The sequence below is a fragment of the Bombina bombina genome, chromosome 9 (genome assembly GCF_027579735.1).
Source record: "Bombina bombina isolate aBomBom1 chromosome 9, aBomBom1.pri, whole genome shotgun sequence".
NCBI lineage: Eukaryota > Metazoa > Chordata > Amphibia > Anura > Bombinatoridae > Bombina > Bombina bombina.
Window position 1 is genome coordinate 34,866,698 of NC_069507.1, and position 27,100 is coordinate 34,893,797.

General features: G+C 41.9%; 1 protein-coding gene across 4 annotated transcripts in view; it reads left to right on the plus strand.

The window, feature by feature from the left end:
* The window catches only part of CCSER2 (coiled-coil serine rich protein 2), a 261,285-nt gene that overhangs the window by 209,506 nt on the left and 24,679 nt on the right, over nucleotides 1–27,100 (plus strand). For 2 of the 4 annotated variants that reach the window (XM_053692037.1, XM_053692036.1), the window contains exon 11: nucleotides 19,272–19,356. The exons of the other annotated variants lie outside the window; for them this stretch is intronic. In XM_053692037.1, the coding sequence (XP_053548012.1) occupies nucleotides 19,272–19,356 (85 nt within the window). The remainder of the gene's footprint in view (nucleotides 1–19,271; nucleotides 19,357–27,100) is intronic. 4 annotated transcript variants of the gene reach the window in all.

Genomic DNA, 27,100 nt, shown 5'->3' on the forward strand with positions numbered 1-27,100 from the left:
GAGTTGACCATGCTATATTTGTAAAGTTCAATGTAAGAAAGTGTCTCCATATATTGTACATTGCTGCGTGAGTATACATTTAATATTTATAGAAAAAAAATGACAAAGATATGACAGCTTGTGCGTGTTTTTTTTAACCCCTTAATGACACAAGTCGTACAGGGTACGTCTTGCACAAACTGGTCTTTAAAGACCAGCGACGCACCCTGTACGACATTAGGGGTTTAAAGTGGCTGGAAGTGATCCTGCTCGCTTCCATCCACTTTCCAGTTATTGCAGTGATGCCTCGATATCGAGGCATCCTGCAATAACACCCCTTGGCCATCCGATGTAGAGAGAGAGCCACTCTGTGGCCCTCTCTGCACCGGACATCGATGGCCGGTATCGTTAGTGGGTGGGAGCTTACGTGGGAGGCGGGTGGGCGGGATCATGGGTGTGATCGTCGGGGGCGCGCGTACGTGCACAGGAGGGCAGGGCGTGCACGGGGTGGAAGCGGGTGGGAACGGCTACACTACAGAATTTTTTTAAAAAAAAAGTGGGATAGAGTGGGGTAAACATTAATTTAAAAAAGGCATCTAAGGGATCTGGGAGGGGTGTTGGTCTTTGGCAGAGGGGAAGCTACACTACAGAAAAAAATAATAAAATAAAAAAAGACGATTTTTAAGTAAAATGGGTACTGGCAGACAGCTGCCAGTACCCAAGATGGCTACCAATAAGGTAGAGGGGGAGGGTTAGAGAGCTGTTTGGGGGGGGGGAATCAGGGAGGTTGGGGGCTAAGGGGGATCCTACACATCAGGATATGTCAAATACCTTTTATTTTAGTACTGACATACTTTCTGCCAGTACTTAAGATGGCAGGGACAATTGTGGGGTGGGGGAGGGAAGAGAGCTGTTTGGGAGGGATCAGGGGGTGTGATGTGTCAGGTGGGAGGCTGATCTCTACATTTAAGCTAACATTAACCCTGCAAGCTCCCTACAAGCTACCTAATTAACCCCTTCACTGCTAGACATAATTCACGTGTGATGCGCAGCGGTATTTAGCGGCCTTCTAATTACCAAAAAGCAACGCCATAGCCATATATGTCTGCTATTTCTGAACAAAGGGGATCCCAGAGAAGCATTTACAACCATTTTTGCCATAATTGCATAAGCTGTTTGTAAATAATTTCAGTGAGAAACCTAAAGTTTGTGAAAAAAATTGTGAAAAAGTGAAAGTTTTTTTTATTTGATCGCATTTGGCAGGGAAATGGTGGCATGAAATATACCAAAATGGGCCTAGATCAATACTTTGGGTTTGTCTACTACACTAAAGCTAAAATTAACCCTAGAAGCTCCCCTACATGCTCCCTAATTAACCCCTTCACTGCTGGGCATAACACACGTGTGGTGCGCAGTGGTATTTAGCGGCCTTCTAATTACCAAAAAAGCAACGCCAAAGCCATATAAGTCTGCTATTTCTGAACAAAGGGGATCCCAGAGAAGAGTTTACAATCATTATATGCCATAATTGCACAAGTTGTTTGCAAATAATTTCAGTGAGAAACCTAAAGTTTGTGGAAAAAATTGTGAAAAAGTGAACAATTTCTCCAACATAGGTGTGTCCGGTCCACGGCGTCATCCTTACTTGTGGGATATTCTCTTCCCCAACAGGAAATGGCAAAGAGCCCAGCAAAGCTGGTCACATGATCCCTCCTAGGCTCCGCCTACCCCAGTCATTCTCTTTGCCGTTGTACAGGCAACATCTCCACGGAGATGGCTTAGAGTTTTTTAGTGTTTAACTGTAGTTTTTATTATTCAATCAAGAGTTTGTTATTTTAAAATAGTGCTGGTATGTACTATTTACTCTGAAACAGAAAAGAGATGAAGATTTCTGTTTGTAAGAGGAAAATGATTTTAGCAACCGTTACTAAAATCCATGGCTGTTCCACACAGGACTGTTGAGAGGAATTAACTTCAGTTGGGGGAACAGTGAGCAGTCTTTTGCTGCTTGAGGTATGACACATTCTAACAAGACGATGTAATGCTGGAAGCTGTCATTTTCCCTATGGGATCCGGTAAGCCATTTTTATTCAGACAGTAAATAAGGGCTTCACAAGGGCTTATTAAGACTGTAGACATTTTCTGGGCTAAATCGATTCATATATTACACATATTTAGCCTTGAGGAATCATTTAATCTGGGTATTTTGGTAAAATAATATCGGCAGGCACTGTTTTAGACACCTTATTCTTTAGGGGCTTTCCCTAATCATAGGCAGAGCCTCATTTTCGCGCCGGTATTGCGCACTTGTTTTTGAGAGGCATGACATGCAGTCGCATGTGTGAGGAGCTCTGATACATAGAAAAGACTTTCTGAAGGCGTCATTTGGTATCTGTGGGACAAGGTAAAGATTCCTAAGATTCTATCCTTTCTTCAAGAAGGATTGGAGAAAGGATTATCTGCAAGTTCCTTGAAGGGACAGATTTCTGCCTTGTCTGTGTTACTCCACAAAAAGCTGGCAGCTGTGCCAGATGTTCAAGCCTTTGTTCAGGCTCTGGTTAGAATTAAGCCTGTCTACAAACCTTTGACTCCCCCTTGGAGTCTCAACTTAGTTCTTTCAGTTCTTCAGGGGGTTCCGTTTGAACCCTTACATTCCGTTGATATTAAGTTATTATCTTGGAAAGTTTTGTTTTTGGTTGCAATTTCTTCTGCCAGAAGAGTTTCAGAATTATCTGCTCTGCAGTGTTCTCCTCCTTATCTGGTGTTCCATGCAGATAAGGTGGTTTTTCGTACTACACCTGGTTTTCTTCCAAAAGTTGTTTCTAACAAAAACATTAACCAGGAGATAGTCGTGCCTTCTTTGTGTCCGAAACCAGTTTCGAAGAAGGAACGTTTGTTGCACAATTTGGATGTTGTTCGCGCTCTAAAATTCTATTTAGATGCTACAAAGGATTTTAGACAAACATCTTCCTTGTTTGTTGTTTATTCTGGTAAAAGGAGAGGTCAAAAAGCAACTTCTACCTCTCTCTCTTTTTGGATTAAAAGCATCATCAGATTGGCTTACGAGACTGCCGGACGGCAGCCTCCTGAAAGAATCACAGCTCATTCCACTAGGGCTGTGGCTTCCACATGGGCCTTCAAGAACGAGGCTTCTGTTGATCAGATATGTAGGGCAGCGACTTGGTCTTCACTGCACACTTTTACCAAATTTTACAAGTTTGATACTTTTGCTTCTTCTGAGGCTGTTTTTGGGAGAAAGGTTTTGCAAGCCGTGGTGCCTTCCATTTAGGTGACCTGATTTGCTCCCTCCCTTCATCCGTGTCCTAAAGCTTTGGTATTGGTTCCCACAAGTAAGGATGACGCCGTGGACCGGACACACCTATGTTGGAGAAAACAGAATTTATGTTTACCTGATAAATTACTTTCTCCAACGGTGTGTCCGGTCCACGGCCCGCCCTGGTTTTTTAATCAGGTCTGATAATTTATTTTCTTTAACTACAGTCACCACGGTATCATATGGTTTCTCCTATGCAAATATTCCTCCTTAACGTCGGTCGAATGACTGGGGTAGGCGGAGCCTAGGAGGGATCATGTGACCAGCTTTGCTGGGCTCTTTGCCATTTCCTGTTGGGGAAGAGAATATCCCACAAGTAAGGATGACGCCGTGGACCGGACACACCGTTGGAGAAAGTAATTTATCAGGTAAACATAAATTCTGTTTTTTTTTATTTGATCTCATTTGGTGGTGAAATGGTGGCATGAAATATACCAAAATGGGCCTAGATCAATACTTTGGGATGTCTTCTAAAAAAATATATACATGACAAGGGATATTCAGGGATTCCTGAAAGGTATCAGTGTCCCAATGTAACTAGCGCTAATTTTGAAAATAAAGTGGTTTGGAAATAGCAAAGTGCTACTTGTACTTATTGCCCTATAACTTGCAAAAAAAAAGCAAAGAACATGTCAACATTGGGTATTTCTAAACTCAGGACAAAATTTAGAAACTATTTAGCATGGGTGTTTTTTTGGTGGTTGGAAATGTGTAACAGATTTTGGGGGTCAAAGTTAGAAAAAGTGTGTTTTTTTCAATTTTTTCCTCATATTTTATATTTTTTTATAGTAAATTATAAGATATGATGAAAATAATGGTATCTTTAGAAAGTCCATTTAATGACAGAAAAACAGTATATAATATGTGTGGGTACAGTAAATGTGTAAGAGGAAAATTACAGCTAAACACAAACACAGCAGAAATGTAAAAATAGCCTTGGTCCTTAAAGGAAAGAAATTGAGAAATGGCCTTGTCCTTAGGGGGTTAATAACAAAAGAATGTCCCTTTAAGCTTTTCCTATGGTGTTGTCAGATGCAATTAGCAGCTATACAAACAGCTGCAGTTTGATTGGAATATGCAGACAATTTAAGATGTACAAGGCAACTTGTGATTGTGTTTAACTGAAGCAGTGAGCTTAATATACACTTGCTGTACAATGCTACATTACTGTTACTATATTATAAATTATATCACTACATGATTTTATAGATGTTAAATTATTTTACATGCTTCAATGTGCAGAAGTATATATTCTATTGCAAAGCCATTTTATTTTTTTTATATAGGTGCTCTACCCAAAAGTTGCCAAATTAAATAAGTTATTTCTTTCATACATGTGGTGAGAGTCCACGATCCATTACTTATGGGAATTACTCTTCTTTACTACTAGGGGGAGGCAAAGATTCCCAAACCCCAAGAGCTATATAAAACCCCTCCCACCTCACACAAACCTCTATCTTTACTTTGCCTCCACTGGAGATGGTTGAAGAATGAAGATGTGCATGTGTTCTTCACAGAAAGGGGTTTTCAGTCTGTTAATGTCCAGTTTCCATCAGAGTACAGTGCTTGTCAGAGTGGTCAAGTTGCCAGTTTGAATAAGCTATTTGTTTAAAGGTCATAAAAAATTGTTATTTACTGCATCGTTGTAAGTGCTTTGACCATCGCTAAAGGTTGCACCTCCAAAAAGAGTACATTTTCCATGTTTTTTTCCAGTCTTTGATACTTTACCCACAGCCAACAAGAACCATTCGGCACAGGACATTATATTGACATGGATCACATTCCTAATGGCTAGTTGCCAAACATTTAGGGCCAGATTACGAGTTTGCGCCCAAGCAATAAGGGGTTTATCGACAGTATTTACGTTCGTCAGGCTTACCGCTGGTATTAAAAAGTTGAAAGAGAGCGCGATAACTTGAGCCCAATCACGATTTACGCTAGAATGATTACTGTATGCTTTGAGCTCTGGTTAACTGTTTCATAAAACACATCAAAAATACATTACAAAGTATAGTTACTCATAATAACTCTAGTAAAAAATATTTAAAATAATATTGCACACAAAAGTTTTAAGCGCTCAAAGATATGAGGTCTCAGGTGTTTGAAAAAAAGGCAGGCAAAGGGCTTTAACATTGAGATACATACATATACATGTCTAAAGATGTATATCTGTGTATGTATGTGTGGGTGTGTGTGTATATACATAGATAGTATAAAGTCCCTTTATTTAACAGTACACTACAGAATCTTACTGTACATGTTTCTCAATGTCCAATGCACTCTTGGAGCATAAAAATTCAAACCACAAAACAAGTTAAAAAAAAAAAAAAAAGTCAGTAAGGCACTATAAAGTATTTGTACAATACTCACTTTATTGCTCACAACTTTGAGCTGTCCCACCACCACACCACTGCTTGACCACCCCCACACTACTCCCAGATGACTCCCACACACTTTTCAATCTCTTCCAAAATGGCCGTTTCGCGGGCATTCTCAGGTCCACCCACGGCCGCACACTGGTCTGCCACTCATCCTCCCTCTCCGCCTACGTTTTCAGGACAATCTGAGGATTTTTTTTTTTTTTAAATTGCGTACTCTCGCGGTTTTAAAACCGTGGCGATTAATCGCTGTTTAAAACTGCATCTGCGATTAATCGTTCAGCCCTTATATATATATATATATATATATATATATATATATATATATATATATGTGTGTGTATATTTGTGTGTGTGTGAATATATATGTATAGATATATATTGTAGCAAAGGACCATGTAGAAATAGAACATATTCTACTATGTGAAGAACATTGAAATGTGAAATATTCACATCTTAAAAGTCAGGTTAGAGAAAATGAGAATATGCGATACAAGTGCAACCCGACGCGCTCAAAAAGCTTACTTCAAGTGTAATTAACGCTCGAGCGGGAGCATTAATTAGCACTCCACTTGTAATCTGGCCCTTAATGTACTTGCATGAGCAATATGTTTTTCAGATTGGCTGTATTGTCCAAAAAAAAAAAGCAAAAGCATGCAGGAAAAAAAGGCATATTTAAATAGTCATTTCTAAAACTGTGCCTTTGTTGATAACTATTATTGGTGTCCCCTTAAATTTGGTTGAATTTTTTTTTTTTATTTCTAACCGTTCTTAAGTGTGTCATAAGCACTATCCGGTTGGTTGTTTTCCAGTAATAGTGTAAATGCTATAATCAAATTATGTTTTACTATGTATCTCTGGCACTCCCAGTGAGTCACACAGTTAGTTCACAGCGGTTTGTTTTGTTTAAGGAGTGCCAGCTAGCAGACACATTTGTATAATTGCATATTTGCCGTGATCAAGAAACCAATAATTTAATAACTTTGTAGCTGCCACTGGAAGCAAATTTCACACTTGAATTACTTGTTAGGTAGAATTCCGTAGGGAGTTTTGCTTATTACAAAATTATTAGCCCTAGTAGGTAATGTACGGTTTATGTACCAGTTCATGCACAGACTTTTTATTGAGCTTGGTAGTAACCATCTGCTCAATAAAACCACCCCAGTTTCACATCTTAAAATTTGCACTTATTACAGAACGTTTTGTTTTAAGCTTATAATTTACAATGTATGTGACACAGCAAACACTTAATCATAATATATATATATTTCTCTTGTTAAGTGTGTTCAGTCCACGGGTCATCCATTATTTATGGGATATATTCTCCTTCCCAACAGGAAGTTGCAAGAGGATCACCCAAGCAGAGCTGCTATATAGCTCCACCCCTCACATGTCATATCCAGTCATTCTCTTGCAAGTCTCAACAAAGGAGGTTGTGAGAAGAGATAGGAGTTTTTTACTTAACATTCTTCAATCAAAAGTTTATTATTTTAAAATAGCACCGGAGTGTGCTGTTTGTTCTCTCAGGCAGTATTTAGAAGAAGAATCTGCCTGCCTTTTTCTATGATCTTAGCAGACGTAACTAAGATCCACTGGCTGTTCTCGCACATTCTGAGGAGTGGGGTAACTTCAGAGAAGGGAATAGCATGCGGGGTCCCCCGCAAATGAGGTATGTGCAGTAAAATATTTTCTAGGAATGGAATTGACTATGAAAACACTGCTGTTACCCATATGACGTAAGTACAGCCTTTAATGCAGTAGTAGCGACTGGTATCAGGCTGATAAATGTATGCGCAGTTGAGTTATTTTCTAGGGACTAGAATTTAACTTTAAATACTGTTAGTACTGAAATAAATGTATGAGCCTTTCACTGCAGTAGAAGCGACTGGTAGCAGGCTTAATGATAACTTTGCATAACACTGGAAAGTTGTTTTTAAAACGTTTTCTGGCTTGTTATTGGTTTTGTGAGGTACTTTGGTGATAAATCTTTTTGGGCATGATTTTTTTCCACATGGCTAACGTATATTTCTGCATAGAAACCGTTATATCAGGTCTCCCACTGTTGTAATAGGAGTGGGAGGGACCTTTTTTAGCGCCTTGTTGCGCAGTTAAAATTCTAGCACAGTCTTCCTGCTTCTTCCTCTTTGATCCAGGACGTCTCCAGAGAGCTCAGGGGTCTTCAAAATTCATTTTTGAGGGAGGTAATCAGTCACAGCAGACCTGTGACAGTGTGTTTGACTGTGAGAAAAGTGTTGTTGCTAGCAAATGTTGTTGCTATAACTGTATTAGTTCATTGTTATTTCAACTGTGACAGTTTTTTTGTGTTTTTAAAAGCGCTGCAGCGTTTTTTATATTGCTTGTAAACTTATTGAAAGAAATTTCCAAGCTTGATAGCTTCATTGCTAGTCTGTTTAAACATGTCTGACACAGATGAATCTGCTTGCTCATTATGTTTAAAAGCCAATGTGGAGCCCAATAGAAATTTGTGTACCAATTGTATTGATGTTATTTTAAATAAAAGTCTGTCTTTACCGGTAAAGAAATTATCACCAGACAACGAGGGGGAAGTTATGCCGCCTAACTCTCCTCACGTGTCAGTACCTTCGCCTCCCGCTCAGGAGGTGCGTGAGATTGTGGCGCCAAGTACATCAAGGCACTTACAAATCACTTTACAAGATATGGCTAATGTTATGAAAGAAGTATTATCTAATTTGCCTGAGTTAAGAGGCAAGCGCGATAGCTCTGGGTTAAGGACAGAGCGCGCTGATGATATGAGGGCCATATCTGACACTGCGTCACAATTTGCAGAACATGAGGACGGAGAGCTTCATTCTGTGGGTGACGGATCTGATCCAGGGAGACCGGATTCAGAAATATCAAATTTTAAATTTAAGCTTGAGAACCTCCGTGTATTGCTAGGGGAGGTATTAGCAGCTCTGAATGATTGCGACACGGTTGCAATCCCAGAGAAATTATGTAGGCTGGATAAATACTATGCTGTACCGGTGTGTACTGACATTTTTCCTATACCTAAAAGGCTTACAGAGATTATTAACAAGGAGTGGGATAAACCCGGTGTGCCTTTTTCCCCTCCTCCGATATTTAGAAAGATGTTCCCAATAGACGCCACCACACAAGACTTATGGCAGACGGTCCCTAAGGTGGAGGGAGCAGTTTCTACTTTAGCCAAGCGTACTACTATTCCGGTGGAGGATAGTTGTGCTTTCTCAGATCCAATGGATAAAAAATTAGAAGGTTACCTTAAGAAAATGTTTGTTCAACAAGGTTTTATATTACAGCCCCTTGCATGCATTGAGCCCGTCACTGCTGCAGCGGCATTCTGGTTTGAGTCTCTGGAAGAGGCTATTCGCACAGCACCATTGGAGGAGACTATGAACAGGCTTAAAGCCCTTAAGCTAGCTAATGCATTTGTTTCGGATGCCGTTGTGCATTTAACCAAACTAACAGCTAAGAACTCCGGATTCGCCATCCAGGCGCGCAGAGCGCTATGGCTTAAATCCTGGTCAGCAGATGTAACTTCTAAATCTAAATTGCTTAATATTCCTTTCAAAGGGCAAACCTTATTCAGGCCCGGCTTGAAGGAGATTATTGCTGACATTACTGGAGGTAAGGGTCACACCCTTCCTCAGGACAGGGCCAAATCAAAGGCCAAACAGTCTAGTTTTCGTGCCTTTCGTAATTTCAAGGCAGGAGCAGCATCAACTTCCTCCGCTCCAAAACAGGAAGGAACTGCTGTTCGTTACAGACAGGGTTGGAAAAGCAACCAGTCCTGGAACAAGGGCAAGCAGGCCAGAAAGCCTACTTCTGCCCCTAAGACAGCATGAAGAGAGGGCCCCCTATCCGGAAACGGATCTAGTGGGGGGCAGACTTTCTCTCTTCGCCCAGGCTTGGGCAAGAGATGTCCAGGATCCCTGGGCGTTGGAGATTATATCTCAGGGATACCTTCTGGACTTCAAAGCTTCTCCTCCACAAGGGAGATTTCATCTTTCAAGGTTATCAGCAAACAAAATAAAGAAAGAGGCTTTTCTTCACTGTGTACAAGACCTCCTAGTAATGGGGGTGATCCACCCAGTTCCGCGGACGGAACAAGGGCAGGGATTTTACTCAAATCTGTTTGTGGTTCCCAAGAAAGAGGGAACCTTCAGACCAATCTTGGACCTAAAAATCTTAAACAAATTCCTAAGTGTTCCATCATTCAAAATGGAAACTATTCGAACCATCCTACCCATGATCCAAGAGGGTCAGTACATGACCACAGTGGACTTAAAGGATGCCTACCTTCACATACCGATTCACAAAGATCATTATCGGTACCTAAGGTTTGCCTTTCTAGACAGGCATTACCAGTTTGTAGCTCTTCCCTTCGGGTTAGCTACGGCCCCGAGAATTTTTACAAAGGTTCTGGGCTCGCTTCTGGCGGTTCTAAGACCGCGAGGCATAGCGGTGGCTCCGTACCTAGACGACATTCTGATACAAGCGTCAAGTTTTCAAAATGCAAAGTCTCATACAGAGATAGTTCTAGCATTTCTGAGGTCGCATGGGTGGAAAGTGAACATGGTAAAGAGTTCTCTGTTACCACTCACAAGGGTTCCCTTTCTAGGGACTCTTATAGATTCTGTAGAGATGAAGATTTACCTGACGGAATCCAGGTTATCAAAAATCCTAAATGCTTGCCGTGTCCTTCACTCCATTCCAAGCCCATCAGTGGCTCAGTGCATGGAAGTAATCGGCTTAATGGTCGCGGCAATGGACATAGTGCTATTTGCGCGCCTGCATCTCAGACCGCTGCAATTATGCATGCTGAGTCAGTGGAATGGGGATTACTCAGATCTGTCCCCTTTACTAAATCTGGACCAGGAGGCCAGAGATTCTCTTCTCTGGTGGTTGTCTCGGATTCATCTGTCCAAGGGAATGACTTTTCGCAGACCAGATTGGATGATTGTAAAAACAGATGCCAGCCTTCTAGGTTGGGGCGCAGTCTGGAATTCCCTGAAGGCTCAGGGATCGTGGACTCAGGAGGAGAAACTCCTTCCAATAAACATTCTGGAATTAAGAGCAATATTCAATGCTCTTCTAGCTTGGCCTCAGTTAGCAACACTGAGGTTCATCTGATTTCAGTCGGACAACATCACGACTGTGGCTTACATCAATCATCAAGGGGGAACCAGGCGTTCCCTAGCGATGTTAGAAGTCTCAAAGATTATTCGCTGGGCAGAGTCTCACTCTTGCCATCTGTCAGCGATCTACATCCCAGGCGTGGAGAACTGGGAGGCGGACTTTCTAAGTCGCCAGACCTTTCTCCCGGGGGAGTGGGAACTTCACCCGGAGGTATTTGCTCAACTGAGTCTTCGCTGGGGCGAACCGGAACTGGATCTCATGGCTTCTCGCCAGAACGCCAAGCTTCCTTGTTACGGATCCAGGTCCAGGGACCCGGGAGCGGTGCTGATAGATGCACTAGCAGCCCCTTGGGTTTTCAACATGGCTTATGTGTTTCCACCATTTCCGTTGCTGCCTCGACTGATTTCCAGGATCAAACAGGAGAGAGCATCGGTGATTCTGATAGCGCCTGCGTGGCCACGCAGGACCTGGTATGCAGACCTAGTGGACATGTCGTCCTGTCCACCATGGTCTCTGCCTCTGAGGCAGGACCTTCTAATTCAGGGTCCTTTCAACCATCCAAGCCTAATTTCTCTGAGGCTGACTGCATGGAGATTGAACGCTTGATTCTATCAAAGCGTGGTTTCTCTGAGTCGGTTATTGATACATTGATACAGGCTCGGAAACCGGTTACCAGAAAAATTTACCATAAGATATGGCGTAAATATTTACATTGGTGTGAATCCAAGAGTTACTCATGGAGTAAGGTTAGGATTCCTAGGATATTGTCTTTTCTACAGGAGGGTTTAGAAAAGGGTTTATCCGCTAGTTCGTTAAAGGGGCAGATTTCTGCTCTGTCTATTCTTTTTCACAAACGTCTGGCAGAGAACCCAGACGTCCAGGCTTTTTGTCAGGCTTTGGCAAGGATTAAGCCTGTGTTTAAAACTGTTGCTCCCCCGTGGAGCTTAAACTTGGTTCTTAAAGTTCTTCAGGGTGTTCCGTTTGAACCCCTTCATTCCATTGATATTAAGCTTTTATCTTGGAAAGTTCTGTTTTTGATGGCTATTTCCTCGGCTCGGAGAGTCTCTGAGTTATCTGCCTTACATTGTGAGTCTCCTTATCTGATTTTTCATTCAGACAAGGTAGTTCTACGTACTAAACCTGGGTTTTTACCTAAGGTTGTTTCTAATAGGAATATCAATCAGGAGATTGTTGTTCCATCATTATGTCCTAACCCTTCTTCAAAGAAGGAACGTCTTTTGCATAATCTGGACGTAGTCCGTGCCCTGAAGTTCTACTTACAGGCAACTAAGGATTTTCGGCAAACTTCTTCGCTGTTTGTCGTTTATTCTGGACAGAGGAGAGGTCAAAAGGCTTCGGCCACCTCTCTCTCTTTTTGGCTTTGTAGCATAATACGTTTAGCCTATGAGACTGCTGGACTGCAGCCCCCTGAAAGAATTACAGCTCATTCCACTAGAGCTGTGGCTTCCACCTGGGCCTTTAAGAATGAGGCCTCTGTTGAACAGATTTGCAAGGCTGCAACTTGGTCTTCACTTCATACCTTTTCAAAATTTACAAATTTGACACTTTTGCTTCTTCGGAGGCTGTTTTTGGGAGAAAGGTTCTACAGGCAGTGGTTCCTTCTGTTTAAAGTTCCTGCCTTGTCCCTCCCATCATCCGTGTACTTTAGCTTTGGTATTGGTATCCCATAAGTAATGGATGACCCGTGGACTGAACACACTTAACAAGAGAAAACATAATTTATGCTTACCTGATAAATTTATTTCTCTTGTAGTGTGTTCAGTCCACGGCCCGCCCTGTCTTTTTTTGAGGCAGTTCTAAATTTGAATTAAAACTCCAGTCACCACTGCACCCTATAGTTTCTCCTTTCTCGTCTTGTTTCTGTCGAATGACTGGATATGACATGTGAGGGGTGGAGCTATATAGCAGCTCTGCTTGGGTGATCCTCTTGCAACTTCCTGTTGGGAAGGAGAATATATCCCATAAGTAATGGATGACCCGTGGACTGAACACACTACAAGAGAAATAAATTTATCAGGTAAGCATAAATTATGGTTTTTTTCTTCTAAAGGGGAGGAGTGTCCACTGCTTTATCACTTGTGGGAAATAAGAACCTGGCCACCAGGAAGAGGCAAAGACACCCCAGCTAAAGTCTTAAATACCTCTCCCACTTCCCTCATCCCCCAGTCATTCTTTGCCTTTCGTCACAGTGTCGGAAGATTCAGAGTAGTCTCTTATGGAGGGTAGTGCTCTTTGCAATGGTACTCGAGTTTTAAGTAGTCCTGTCAGCCTCTCAGTGAGAATATGGGTAAAAGTTAGAGTCCGGAGATGCAGGGGGAGTTCTTCTGCAAAACCAACCCGACTCATATTAACAGCTCCTTTAGCAATCAGCGTTTACGAGTTTCGCTGCCTGTTTCTATACTCTCAAGTCCATGTCAGGAGCGATGCTACTAACCTGGCACACTTGAAGGGCCATGTTCCTGTTCCACGGCGTTGATTCTGGTAAGATCGTTTCATTTTATATATATATGATAACTCAAGAAGACAGGGTCACAGTGTGACTCCTTTTATCTGTATAGAATCTAGGGTAATACCCTCGGAAGGGGGTTCTGGAACAGGGGGGCTTTTAATATACATAATGTTTATTGTGTTTTTTTGCTGCACTTGTGTGAGATGAGGCTCTGTCAATGTGGAACAGTTTGAGAGAGATTGAGGCTGGCTTTTTTGGCGCGTCTCTCACTCAGTGTAGCCGCGGTCCTGCATGGCACTCCATGTGACCGGGTGCAGCCTCAGTAACTTCCTCTTTCTCGACCTGTGTTTGGAGGAGACGAAAGCTTTTTCTTGTAGTCCGGGTCATAGGAGGTGGTGAGTGCCCCAGCCATTGGGATATAAAGGTGCCATTTAATCTATTATCAAGTCCGTAATAAAGGCGCAAGCTATGGAGGACTCTGATATGTTAGAGAATACTCTCTATTACTTCGATAACTTCCTTATATAAAACTACTAATTGTGTATACTGTGAGGAGGTTCCGATGGAACCGCCGTTACGGCACTGTTCTACCTGTTATGACAATATTGCTACTTCTAAAAAGAATAAAGTATTTAGTACAACTGAGCCGTCCACCTCTGAGGGTTCTCCGTCCCGCGAGTTGCGTTCCCTACAAGCATCGCCGATTACACAAGCAGTTCCATAGGGCACTACTAACCCTCCCGTGGGAGGGGCCCTTTGGCCTCCAGATTTTATTTATCAATTGCAGACGGCGGTTTCTGCGGCCAAGCGGAAGGTACGTCACAGCTATCCGTCTAATGGGTCTTCTACTCCGCTGGATATCTCGGACAGATTATCCGTGGAGGAGGACAATTCCAACTTGTCGGAGGATGTCGCTTCTGAATCGGCTACTTCTAGGCCTCTGTCCACGGAGGAACCAGATTTCAAATTTAAAATGGAGCATTTGCATTTCCTGCTGAAGGAAGTGCTTGCTACGCTGGAGGTTCCGGAACTGAAGCTACCGGAGGAACCTTCGATCCCTAAATTGGTTAGGGTTTACGAGGACAGGGTAGTGCCTCAGGCCTTCCCGGTTCCTATCAAAATGGCGAACATTATTAAGAATGAATGAGAGAAACTAGGTTCGCCCTTTTCTCCCTCGTCTTCTTTTAAGAAACTTCTCCCCATTCCAGATGCGCAGCTTGAACTGTGGGGAACCGTCCCTAAGGTGGATGGTGCCATCTACAAAAAATAAAAAGATGGAGTCCATGTTGCGAAAGATTTTCTAACCGACGGGGTTCGTTTTCCAAGCGGGGGCGGCTACCTATTGGTGTGCACTAGCAGCAATGGTTGAGGTGGAGACCCCCTTCGAGGAGATTTTGGATTTAATCAAAGCCTTAAGGGTAGCACATTCATTCATTTGTGATGCTAACATGCAGATTATTCGCCTGAATGCTAAGATGTCAGGATTTTCTCTTTTAGCTCGCAGGACTCTGTGGCTAAAATCATGGTCTGCAGACATGACATCGAAGTCTTGCTTGCTTTCCCCTCCATATGTCCTGGAGGATTTTTGTTTCAACCCGCGGCTGCAGTTGCCAGAGCGGCTACCTACTGGTGTGACTCTTTGTCGGAACTCATTGAGGTGGAGTCTCCCCTCGAGGATATTCAAGACAGAATTAAAGTTCTGAGAATTGCTAATTATTATATCTGTGATGTGAACATGCAAATTATTTGCCTAAATGCAAAGGCCTCTGGCTTTGCGGTCCTAGCCAGCCGGGCACTCTGGTTGAAGTCTTGATCTGCGGATATGACTTCTAAGATTAGACTCCTTTCTCTTCCCTTCAAGGGAAAGAATTTATTTGGTCCAGGCCTAATAAGAACAAGTCTAAGGGACGGCATTCTTCTAATTTTCATTTCTTTTGTTCTGACAAATCCCAGCGACAACAATCCTCTTCCAAGCCCGAGCTACTGAGGCGTACTTGGAAGCCGGCTGAGGCCTGGAATAAATTCAAGCCGAATAAGAAGCCCACCAAAAACAAATTAGCATGAAGGGGCGGGCCCCCGATTCGGGATCGGATCATGTAGGGGGCAGACTGTTTCTCTTTTTTCAGACGCCTGGTTCAAGGACGTACAGGATCCGTGAGTCCTGGAGGTGGTATCTCAAGGATACACGATAGGCTTCAAATCTCATCCGCCAAGGGACAGATTCCTTCTCTCGAATCTGTCTACCAGACCGGAAAAGAGGGATGCCTTTCTAGGGTGCGTTTGGGATCTATCCTCCTTAGGAGTTGTTGTCCCAGTGCCTATCGAATAAAGAGGTTTGGGGTTTTATTAAAACCTTTTCGTGGTCCCAAAGAAGGAGGGAACTTTCCGTCCAATTCTGGACCTAAAGTACTTAAACAAATTTCTCAGTGTCCCTTCCTTCAAGATGGAAACGATAAGGTCCATCCTTCCTTTAATTCAGGAAGGCCAGTTTATGACCACTATATATCTGAAGGATGCATACCTTCATGTTCCAATCCACAGGTAACACTTTTAGTTCCGGAGGTTTGCATTCCTGGACCAGCACTTCCAGTTCATTGCCCTTCCGTTTGGCCTAGCTACTGCTCCAAGAATCTTTACTAAGGTTCTGGGGGCTCTTCTAGCCATTGTCAGAACTTAGGTTATTGCAGCGGCCCCATACTTGGACGATATTCAGGTGCAAGCACCATCCTTTAGTCTTGCGGAAGAATTCTCAGACCACATGGATGGAAGATAAACTTGGAAAAGAGTTCTTATCCCAAGTACCAGGGTGGAATTCCTGGGTACTATAATAGATTCCATATCCATGAGGATATTTCTAACAGACCAGAGACGTTGCAATGTCTTGCTCTCCGGACCTCCTTGAGTCCCTCTGTGGCTCAGTGTATGGAGGTGATTGGTCTCATGATGTCCTGCATGGGCATCATTCCTTTTGCCAGGTTCCATCTCAGACCTTTACAACTGTGCATGCTGAGGCAATGAAACAGTGATCATTCAGATCTGTCTCAACAGATTGTATTAGACAGCCGATCGAGAGAATCGCTCTCTTGATGGCTCTGTCCAGATCATCTATACCGAGGGACATGCTTCTTAAGACCATCCTAGGAGATTGTGACTATGGATGCAAGCCTATCCGGATTGGGAGCTGTTTGGGGTGCTAGGAAGGCACAGGGGTTGTGGACTCAGGAGGAGTCCTCCCTCCCGATCAATATTTTGGAACTACGGGCAATCTTCAAGGCCTTGAAGGCTTGGCCACTTCTGGGTTCGTCCCAGTTTATCAGATTCCAATCTGACAATATAACCTTGGTGGCTTATATCAACCATCACGGGGGAACGAGAAGTTCTTTGGCGATGAAGGAAGTATCTCAGATTCTGGAGTGGGTGGAGACCTTCAGCTGCTCGCTGTCAGAGATCCAGATTCCAGGTGTGGACAACTGGGAGGCAGATTTTGTCAGCAGGTAATCCTTCCATCTAGGGGAATGGTCTCTCCATCCCGAGGTATTTGCAGAAATATGCTGCAAGTGGGGGGCACCGGAGATAGATCTCATGGTGTCCCGTCTCAATACCAAGCTACCCAGGTATAGGTCAAGGGATCCACAAGCGGATCTAATAGATGCACTAGCAGTGCCCTGGAGGTTCAAACTCATATTTTTCCTTCATTACCGCTTCTTCCTCGAGTGGTGGCCCGCATCAAGCAGGAGCGGCTATCAGTAATCCTGATTGCTCCATTGTGGCCGTGAAGGACGTGGTTCGCGGATCTAGTGGGGATGTCCTCATCTCCTCCGTGGAATTTACCTTGTTGCAGAGACCTGCTGATACAAGGTCCAGATTCTCTAAAGGCTGACTGCATGGAGATTGAACACTTAGTCTTAGCCATGAGAGGTTTCTCTGAGAGTGTCATTGATACTTTTATTCAAGCTTGTAAACCAGTTACTCAGCGTATCTACCAGAAGGTGTGGAGGACCTACTTTTTCTGGTGTGAAGAGCAAGGTTTTTCCTTGCACAGAGTTAAGGTTACCAGGATCTTATCTTTTCTCTAGGATGGGCTGTATAAGGGCCTTTCTGCTAGTTCCCTGAGGGGACAGATTTTGGCCCTGTCGTTTTTATTGCACAAGAGACTGGCTGAGCTTCCAGACGTGCAGTCCTTTGTTAAGGCTCTGATTATTATCAGACCTGTGTTTTGATCTGGGGCTCCTCCTTTCAGCCTAAATCTTGTTCTTCAGGTTTTGCAACAGGTTCCCTTTGAGCCTCTGCATTCCATTGACAATAAATTGTTATCTTGGAAGGTTCTCTTTTTATTGGCTATTTCCTCTGCGCGCAGAGTTTCTGAGATCTCTGCTTTGCAATGTGAGCCCCCTTATCTTAATTTTCATGCAGATAAGGCAGTTTTACGTACTAAATTAGGTTTTCTTCCTAAGGTTGTGTCCGATCACAACATCAATCAGGAGATTGTGGTTCCTTCCTTGTGTCCTAATACTTCTTCAGCGAAGAAACGATTCACAATTTAGATGTGTTTTGCACCTTGAAGTTCTATCTTCAGGCTACTAAGGAGTTTAGACAATTTTCTTCTTTGTTGTCTATTCGGGGAAGTGTAAGGGGCAGAAGGCTACTTTGACTTCCCTATCTTTTTGGTTTGGTCCTCCTGAACGGCTCATTCCACTAGAGCAGTGGCTTCCTGTTGGGCCTTTAAGAACGAGGCCTCTATGGATCAGATTTGTAAGACTTGGTATTCCTTATATACTTTTTCAAAGTTTTACAAGTTTGATTTTTTGCTTCGGCTGAAACGGCTTTCTGGAGAAAAGTTTTGCATGCTGTGGTGCCCTCAGAATAGGGTCCGCCACTTCCTTTTTGTTTCCTCCCGTTATTCATTCAGTGTCCTCTGGAGCTTGGGTATAGTTTTCCCAACAGTAAGGAATGACGCCGTGGACTCTCCCTATCTTAGGAAGGAAAACATAATTTATGCTTACCAGATAAATTCCTTTCCTTCCAGAAAGGGAGAGTCCACGGCCCTCACCCGTTTGTACTTGTCTATGGGCTGTCCCCTATTATTTATTTTATTCTTTTGGCACCATTTATACCTTTATGTTTCTCCTAATTGTCCTTGTTTCCATGGCAGAATGACTGGGGTAATGAGGAAGTGGGAGGGATATTTAAGCCTTTGGCTGCAGTGTCTTAGCCTCCTCCTAGTGGCCAGGTGTTGTATTTCCCAACAGTAAGGAATGTAAAGCCGTGGACTCTCCCTGTACGGAAGGAAAGGAATTTATCTGGTAAGCATAAATTATGGTTTTGTTTTGTTTGTTTTTTTTGCAATAAAGATACAGGATACTGATGACTTTGCTAAAGACCAGCTAAGGTAACTTAACACAAAAAAAACAGGTTAAAAAAATTAATCTATTACGATCACACAAATCACCTTTTTTGATTTTCCAATTACTTCATTTGTAGAAGAGAATTCAGGTGGGTGGAGACAGCCCCAATTAATGATAGCTCTTATGGGACGCATTTATTAATATTCATTAAATTTAAAATATCAGAACGTATATAACTATATCTCTCTAACCCCAGTGATAAAAAAGCGATTATTGTTTCTGATTTCTGCTATCATAAACGGTCCCTTCTACTCTCACCTTTTTTTTATTTGTAGCAAGTTCACCATCAGGTGCAGTCATGTGACTGCCGTTGTCATGTTGACTCACCTATATTTGTCTCTGTAGGTTGTTTTGTGAAGATATTGTAAGGTGATATTGTTAGCTGATTTTGTTTCAATGCGTTTTCTTCATTTATGTGCTGTTTTATCATCATAGTCTATTAAATGACATTTAATATAGTTTTTGTTGCAATAAATGAACATTACCAAAACTCAATATGGTAGTTGTCATTATCCTTCTCGTTACTCCTTTTTTTTATCCTATCTCCCCTCTTTTTTTCTGCACAGAGTGGTTATTCTTCTCCCGCTTGCTCTCCCTGGCAAGGCTCATACCAGGGGGGTCCTCGGACGGGTCCACCGCACTGCAGACAGAGTGAGTCTGTGCTCCTCTCACTCATTGCTCCTCCCCTTATGTTTGCGTACTAGAAGCTGCTACCTTGCATGCGCCATCCCTTACTAGTAACCTTGCTCCATGACGCTGCGGTGTAAACACATAGGTCGACTTGCTGTCTTCTAACCAACTTGCTTTGTATGGTCACTTCTCAAGTGAAATATTTTCAGCAGAATGGTTTTACGTGTTTTACATTTGAAGATCACCATTTCTTTTGCATTTTTAATAATCTAATTTTATTCTACCCATACTTTCTTTAATGTGGCCTTCTGGTAAAATATGTCACCATCATACTCCTGTTATAAAGCACACATACACTAACGCATGTTTTTTAAAACAGAAATAAATAAGTAGATTTTATGGCAAAAAAAACTCATGTTAATGCCATAGTTTGTTCTGAATCAACTTATAACATTGTTGCAAACACTACTGCTATATAGTGCTCCTGAGCCTACCTCAGTATGCTTTAATGGAAGGAGCTACGTTTCAACAAAGAGAAAGGGGTACATTTGGTAATAGAAGTAATTTGGATTTTTATTTTTTTACTCCTATCCGAATCATGAAAGTTTTCATTTTAACTTCCAGATCCGTTTAAAAAATAAATAAAAAAATCAGGTGTTTACCAGAAATAAACTGCTTTTAGCGTAGCATGCATGGCAGCCTCTTATGTGCTGATAGTGTGCACAAGCATGTAGTCCTGTGCCCTGAATATACTGCATTCATATAATGCATGTTGCACCTTCGCCAGGGCAGGTCATATAGCTATAATAATAAAATACAGACTTTGTAACCGCTACTGATTTTATTTCGCCCCTAAAAGCCTCTGTGTAATGTTATTAACATTATTCCCCTTTTTGGCTCCCATGTCTTGTTTGCGTTGGTAGAATTTAGAAACATCACAAAGGAACTGAAATATGAAAAGCATGATATATGTTAAAGGGACAGTGAAGTAAAATGTATGATTGAGATGAAGCATACAATTTTAAACAGCTTTTCGATGTATTTCTTATATCTAAGTTGCTTTATTCTCTTGGTATCCTTTGATCAAAAGCATGTGTAGGTAGACTTAGGAGCAGGAATGCATTATTGGGACCTAGCTGGTAATTGGTGGCTGCACATAGATGCCTCTTGTCATTTGCTCACCTGCTCAACTTGCTACCAAGATAATTAGAAGTAAATTGGAAAGTTATTTAAAATTGTGTTCTCTATCTCAGTCATGAAATAAACGTTCTGGGTTTCATGTCCCTTTTTAACTAAATGAAACCATGGGCCATTTCAAAGAAAGTGCATTCACAAGAATAACAAATGCAGTAGGGCACGTTGTTCCGTCACAGCATTTCCTTTTGTCTGTACCTTGACCTGAGTTTCACAGTAATGTTTGGCGCATGTACCACGTTTTGTTTTGTGCTAACAGCCGTTTTATGTCTAATGGCATGCCTCAATTATGTGCTCTGAATTTTGCCATATTGTACTCTCGACAGAGGTTGCTTTATATTGTAGCTTTAATGGAATGGTAAGTTGGTTGTTATTTTGCTTTATACGTGTGGAAGACCAAACAAATCCTAAAAACAAAATTCATTCACCCGGCTGTAATATTGTACTGTGGTTTTCAAGCTTATTAAGATGCTACTTATCTTGTCCCTAAAGTGCACTTATATACCAAACACAACTTCAGATAAACAAATATTATACAGTAAGATCATTAAAAGTCATAGTCCACGTTAGAAATGTGGAAAAACAAATTAGCAGCGTACCTTTGGGAAATTTAAAAAGAATTGCCACTTAGCTGAAACGTGCATTTAAAACAAGTCTCACAATAAGGCAATAAAATCCACACTTTAGTTTTATATTAAAGCTTTAAATAAGGCATTTACTTCCAAGAACAATTTAAATTTATCAATTTGTAGCAATCTCTTGTTCCTGATGTAGAAATGACAGATTCTTGGAAAACATAATTTATCTTGGTGTTTATATCACAGTAGTTGAAGTTAGTCCAAACACCAAAAGATCACAATACTATTTTTAATTTTAACTTGTACAACTTATTTTTTAATCTCCACATTTCAACAGCTTTCACATTTTGTTATAAACCTTAATAAGTAATGAGAAACTGTTAATTTTGTTTGTTTGAATGTTATTTTCTATTATTGCTGAAAAATGTTGTTAAAAATAGTTAAAGCAGCAAAATGTAACAGTCAAATGTGTTTTCACATAGACCTACACTATGAGAATCAACCTTTGAAAATGACTTGAATGTAGAGTGTATTTTTAATGCATTACTTAAAGCAGCCAGGTGAAATCACTTACACAGAAATAGTCTCTTTTATGGGCTCTGTCAAGGGGCCCATAAGTTAGGAATAATACAAGCCTTTTATGTGAGTAGATTTTTTAGCTACTAGAAAATCTCATTGGTTCCCAAGAACCTTTAATTACCCAAATAAATCCTTCAAAATTGTTTTGTAAATCATAGAACAGTTTAAACTCAAAGATGCTCTATCAAATTTCTCTGTTAATAGTTTTGCATTTACTAATTTAAATATTTAAAAAAAAGTTATTGGCATCCAGTATTAATAAATAGCTTGTGAATCTTATTCCAGTTAAAGGCACGTCTTCAAGATTGTCTCCCAAGCAACGTGTCTTCTGTCTTTTTTGTTAATGAACCATTAAAGGGACATGAACCCAAACATTTTTCTTTTATGTTTCAGATAGATACATTTTTTTAAACAACTTTCCTATTTACTTCTATTAGGAATTTTGCTTAATTTTCATGCTATCCATTAATGAAAGAACAGCAGTGCACTACTGGGAGTGAGCAGAACACATCGGTAAGCCAACAATAAGAAGCATATATGTGCAGCCACCAATCAGTAGCTAGGTCCCAACTCCTAAACCTTCCTAGGTATGCTTTTCCAACAAAGGATACCAAGAGAACTAAGCAAATAATATAATGGAAGTAAATTGGAAAGATTATTAAATTTGTAAGCTCTAGCTGAACCATATCCTTTTTAAATACAGTAGTGTTACATAATCAGCAAATGCATAATAAAAAATCCAATGCAATAACACTTAGTTCTGAATGTCACACGAGCAGTAAAAAAAATGTTCTTAAAATGTCAGTGTTTCATTTATTTTTTTGGTACACTGTGACAAACATTTGCCAATCACAGACTCCTTTACTTGGGTATAGTTTTTCTTTTAATCGCATGCTGTATTTGAATCATGACCATGATGTTCTTTAAAGTACCATTACTGGCTGAAATTGTGCACTTATTGTGAACAGAGAGAGCTTATTCGTTTGCTGTTATGCTTACGTTTGAATCCTGCTACTGTGAATAGGTGGATAATGTTCTGTCTCAAGGGACATCCTGGTGGACCAACTCCTATTTTAGAAAGTTATTGTAGGGTTTATAGACTATCTACATATCAATAATCAAGTACATACAGGTTTATAAACCCATTCAGCATAAACAATTCAATTAGCTCTTGGATGTTCACTTCTAGCAAGTATAGGAAATTGCTGCATTAAATAATCACATCTGAAAAACTAAACTGTAGAAAAAACCCTGGCTGATTTATAGTTTATATATTTATTTAATAATGTTTATTTCCATCTAAAGGGGAGGAGAGTCCACTGCTTCAGTCATCACTTGTGGGAATTAAGAACCTGGCCACCAGGAGGAGGCAAAGACACCCCAGACAAAGGCTTAAATACCTCCCCCACTTCCCTCATTCCCCAGTCATTCTTTGCCTTTCGTCACAGGAGGTTGGCAGATAAGTATAAGAAGATTCGGAGTAGTCTCTTATGGAGGGTAGTACTCTTCTCTATGGGACTGGAGTTTTAAGTAGTCCTGCCTCTCAGTGAGAGCATGGGTAAAAGTTAGAGTCCGGAGATACAGGGGGAGTTCTTCTGTGAAACCATCCCGACTCATGTTAACAGCTCCTTAAGCAATCGGCGTTGACGAGTTTCGCTGCCTGCTTTTCTTCTCATTTTTCTGTTCCACAGCGTTTATTCTGGTAATATTGTTTCATTATATATATATATATATATATATATATATATATATATATATATATATATATATATATAACCAAAATACCAGAGAAGGCACTCGCCGTTTGCAAAATCCGTTAAAGGGGGTTATGGAACAGGGGAAATTTAAATATACATAATGTTTATTGTGTTTTTTGCTGCACTTGTGTGAGATGAGGCTCTGTCAATGTGGAACAGTTAGAGAGAGATTGAGGCAGGCTTTTTGGCGCATTTCTCACTCAGTACAGGGGCGGTCCTGCATGGCACTCCATGTGACCCGGTGCAGCCTCAGTAACTTCCTCTTTCTCAACCTGTGTTCGGAGGAGATGAAAGCTGTTTCTTGTAGTCTGGGTCATAGGAGGTGGTGAGTGCCCCGGCCATTGGGATATAAAGGTGCCATTTAATCTATAATCAAGTCTGTAATAAAGGCGCAAGCTATGGAGGACTCTGATATGTTGGAGGATACTCCTTCCTTTTCTAAAACTTCTAACTGTGTATACTGTGAGGAGGTTCCGGTGGAACCGCCGTTACAGCTCTGTTCCACATGTTATGACAATATTACTACTTCTAAGAATAAAGTGTTTAGTACAACTGAGCCATCCACCTCTGAGGGCTCTCCATCCCGCGAGGTGCATTCCCTATAAGCATCTCCAATTACACAAGCTGTTCCCCAGGGCACTATTGACCCTTCCGCGGGAGGGGACCTTTGGCCTGAAGACTTTGCCGATCAACTGCAGATGGCTGTTTCTGCGGCTATAAATGCGAAGCCTCGTCCTACTAAGGTCAAGCGGAAGGTATGGCACTGCTATCGGTCTCAGGGGACTTCGACTCTGCTGGATATCTCGGACAGATTATCCGCGGAAGAGGACAATTCCGACTTATCAGAGGATGTCGCTTCTGAGTTGGAATTGGCTACTTCTAGGCCTCCGTCTGCGGAGGAGCCATATTTCAAATTTAAGATGGAACATTTGTATTTCCTGCTGAAGGAAGTGCTTGCTATGCTGGAGGTTCCGGATCCAAAACTACAGGAGGAACCTTCAATCCCTAAACTGGATAAGGTTTACGAGGACAGGGTAGTGCCCAGGCCTTCCCGGTTCCTATCCAAATGGCGAACATTATTAAAAATGAATGGGAGAAACTAGGTTGGCCCTTTACTCCCTTGTCTTCTTTTAAGAAGTTTTTCACCAGTCTGGACGCGCAGCTTGAACTGTGGGGAACCGTCCCTAAGGAGGATGGTGCTATCTCCACGTTCACTAAGAGAACGACCATTCCGCTTGAGGATAGCTCTTTTAAGGAACCCATGGATAAAAAGATGGAGTCCATGTTGCGGAAGATGTTCCGTTACGTTTAGTTTTCCAACCGACGGCTGGTGCGGCTACCTATTGGTGTGGCTCACTATCAGCAATGGTCGAGGTGGACACCCCCCTCGAGGAAATTTTGGATCGAATCAAAGCCTTAAGGGTATCGCATTCGTTCATTTGTGATGCTAACATGCAGATTATTCGCCTGAATGCAAAGACGTCAGGGTTTTCTGTTTTAGCTTGCAGGACGCTGTGGCTAAAATTGTGGTCTGCTGACATGACGTCTAAGTCTCGCTTGCTTTACCTACCATTCAAAGGGAAGGTTTTGTTCGGCCTGGGCCTGGAGGTCGTCGCCCAGGGGTAAAGGATAGGTTTCAAATTGTATCCGCCCAGAGGCAGGTTCCTCCTGTCAAACATCTCTTCAGAACCAGAGAAGAGAGACGCCTTCCTGGGATGTGTGAGGTATCTCTCATCTCTCAAGTTAATCATCCCAGTTCCTCCGGCAGAAAGAGTTCTGGGGTATTATTCAAACCTTTTCGTGGTCCCAAAGAAGGAGGGCACATTTCGTCCAATTCTGGACCTAAAGGCCCTAAACAAATTTTTGTCAGTCCCATCGTTCAAGATGGAGACGATCAGGTAATTTTTCAGGATCACTTCAAATTTCTAAGGTTCGCCTTCCTGGACCAGCACTTCCAGTTTGTGGCCCTTCCGTTTCTATTGGTTTGGCGACAACCCCAAGAGATTTTACAAAGGTTCTGGGAGCTCTTCTTGCAGTAGCGAGAGCCAGAGGGATTGCAGTGGCTCCATCCTACAGTCTGGTGGAGGATCACTCGAGAGCTCTACTCCTTCTACTTCGAAGGGTGGAAGATAAACGAAGGAAAGAGTTTATTGGTCCCCAGCAACATGGTGGAGTTCCTGGGTACGATACTAGATTCTTCTGCGATTAAGATATTTCTGACATACCAGAGATGTTGCAAGCTTGCGTCCAACTGTCTAGCCCTGCAGACATCCTCCAGGACATCCTCCAGGACATCTGTGGCCAGGTGTATGGAGGTAATCAAGCTCATGGTATCCAGCATAGATATCATTCCATTAACCAGGTTTCATCTCAGACCACTGCAGCTGTGCATGTTGAGACAATTTAACGGTGATCATTCAGATTTGTCCTAACAGATATCTCTGGACAGACCAGTAAGGGAGTCCCTGTCTTGGTGGACCCGACCGGGCCAGTTGTCCCAGGGGACTTCCTTCCTGAGACCATCTTTGGAGATTGTAACCACGGATGCAAGTTTATCAGGATGGGGAGCGGTTTGGGGTGCCAGAAAGGTACAAGGCAGATGGGCTCGAGAGGGATTGAGCCTAACTATAAATATTCTGGAACTTTGAGCGATATTCAACACTCTGAAGGCTTGGCTTCCTCTGAAGTCATCCCAATTCATCAGATTCCAATCGGACAACATCACCCCGGTGGCTTGCATAAACCACCGGGGGGGGGGGGGGGACGAGAAGCTCCCTAGTAATGAGGGAAGTATCTCTGATTCTGGAATGGGCAGAGACTCACAATTGTTCGCTCTCAGCGATCCACATTCTGGGTGTGAACAACTGGGAAGTAGATTTTCTGAGCAGACAGACGTTTCATCCAGGGGAATGGTCTCTTCACCCCGAGATGTTAGCGGAGATCTGCAGCAGATGCGGGATGCCGGAAATAGATCTCATGGTGTCCAAACTCAACTGCAAACTACCCAGATACGGGTCGCGATCCAGGGATCCCCAGGCAGAACTGACGCATTGGGGGTTCCCTGGAACTTCAACCTAATCTACATATTTCCCCCGTTACTGCAATAAACTAACTTCAGATAAAAGTTAGTTTTGCCTGAGATTATATATACAATGTAATTTTAGATGTGTAGCAGATATGTCTGCAGCATTATAGGCATATGAATAAGCTGACTGAATAAGCAGATAATGTAGTTTAGGAACTACAATTGTGGAATCTTAGGAATAACTCAAATCACTTACTCAGTGAAAGGTTAGGTTCTTTTTAAAAGGAGATAATGTTTTTAGTTTTCTGTAGCTACGCATTAAAGTATCTGTTAAACTCGAATACTGAATATCTGATAAGTTTGAATCCAAAAAGGTAAGTAATGGTGTCACAGGTATAAGCTTATTGAATACTAAACTGGTTAGAACTGAATGTTGGACACATACACATGGCATTAATTAGTTCAGCAGAGTAAAAATGAAGTCCGGAAAGATTAAGACATTCTCAGGTAAGTATATTTTGAAATACTGCAGGTGCAGTCTTACCGCTACTGGAACATCCCAGACTTTACCAAATCCTTGAGTATAAAATAACTTCTTAGACCAATTGTACAGAGTTAGGGATAGATTAGGG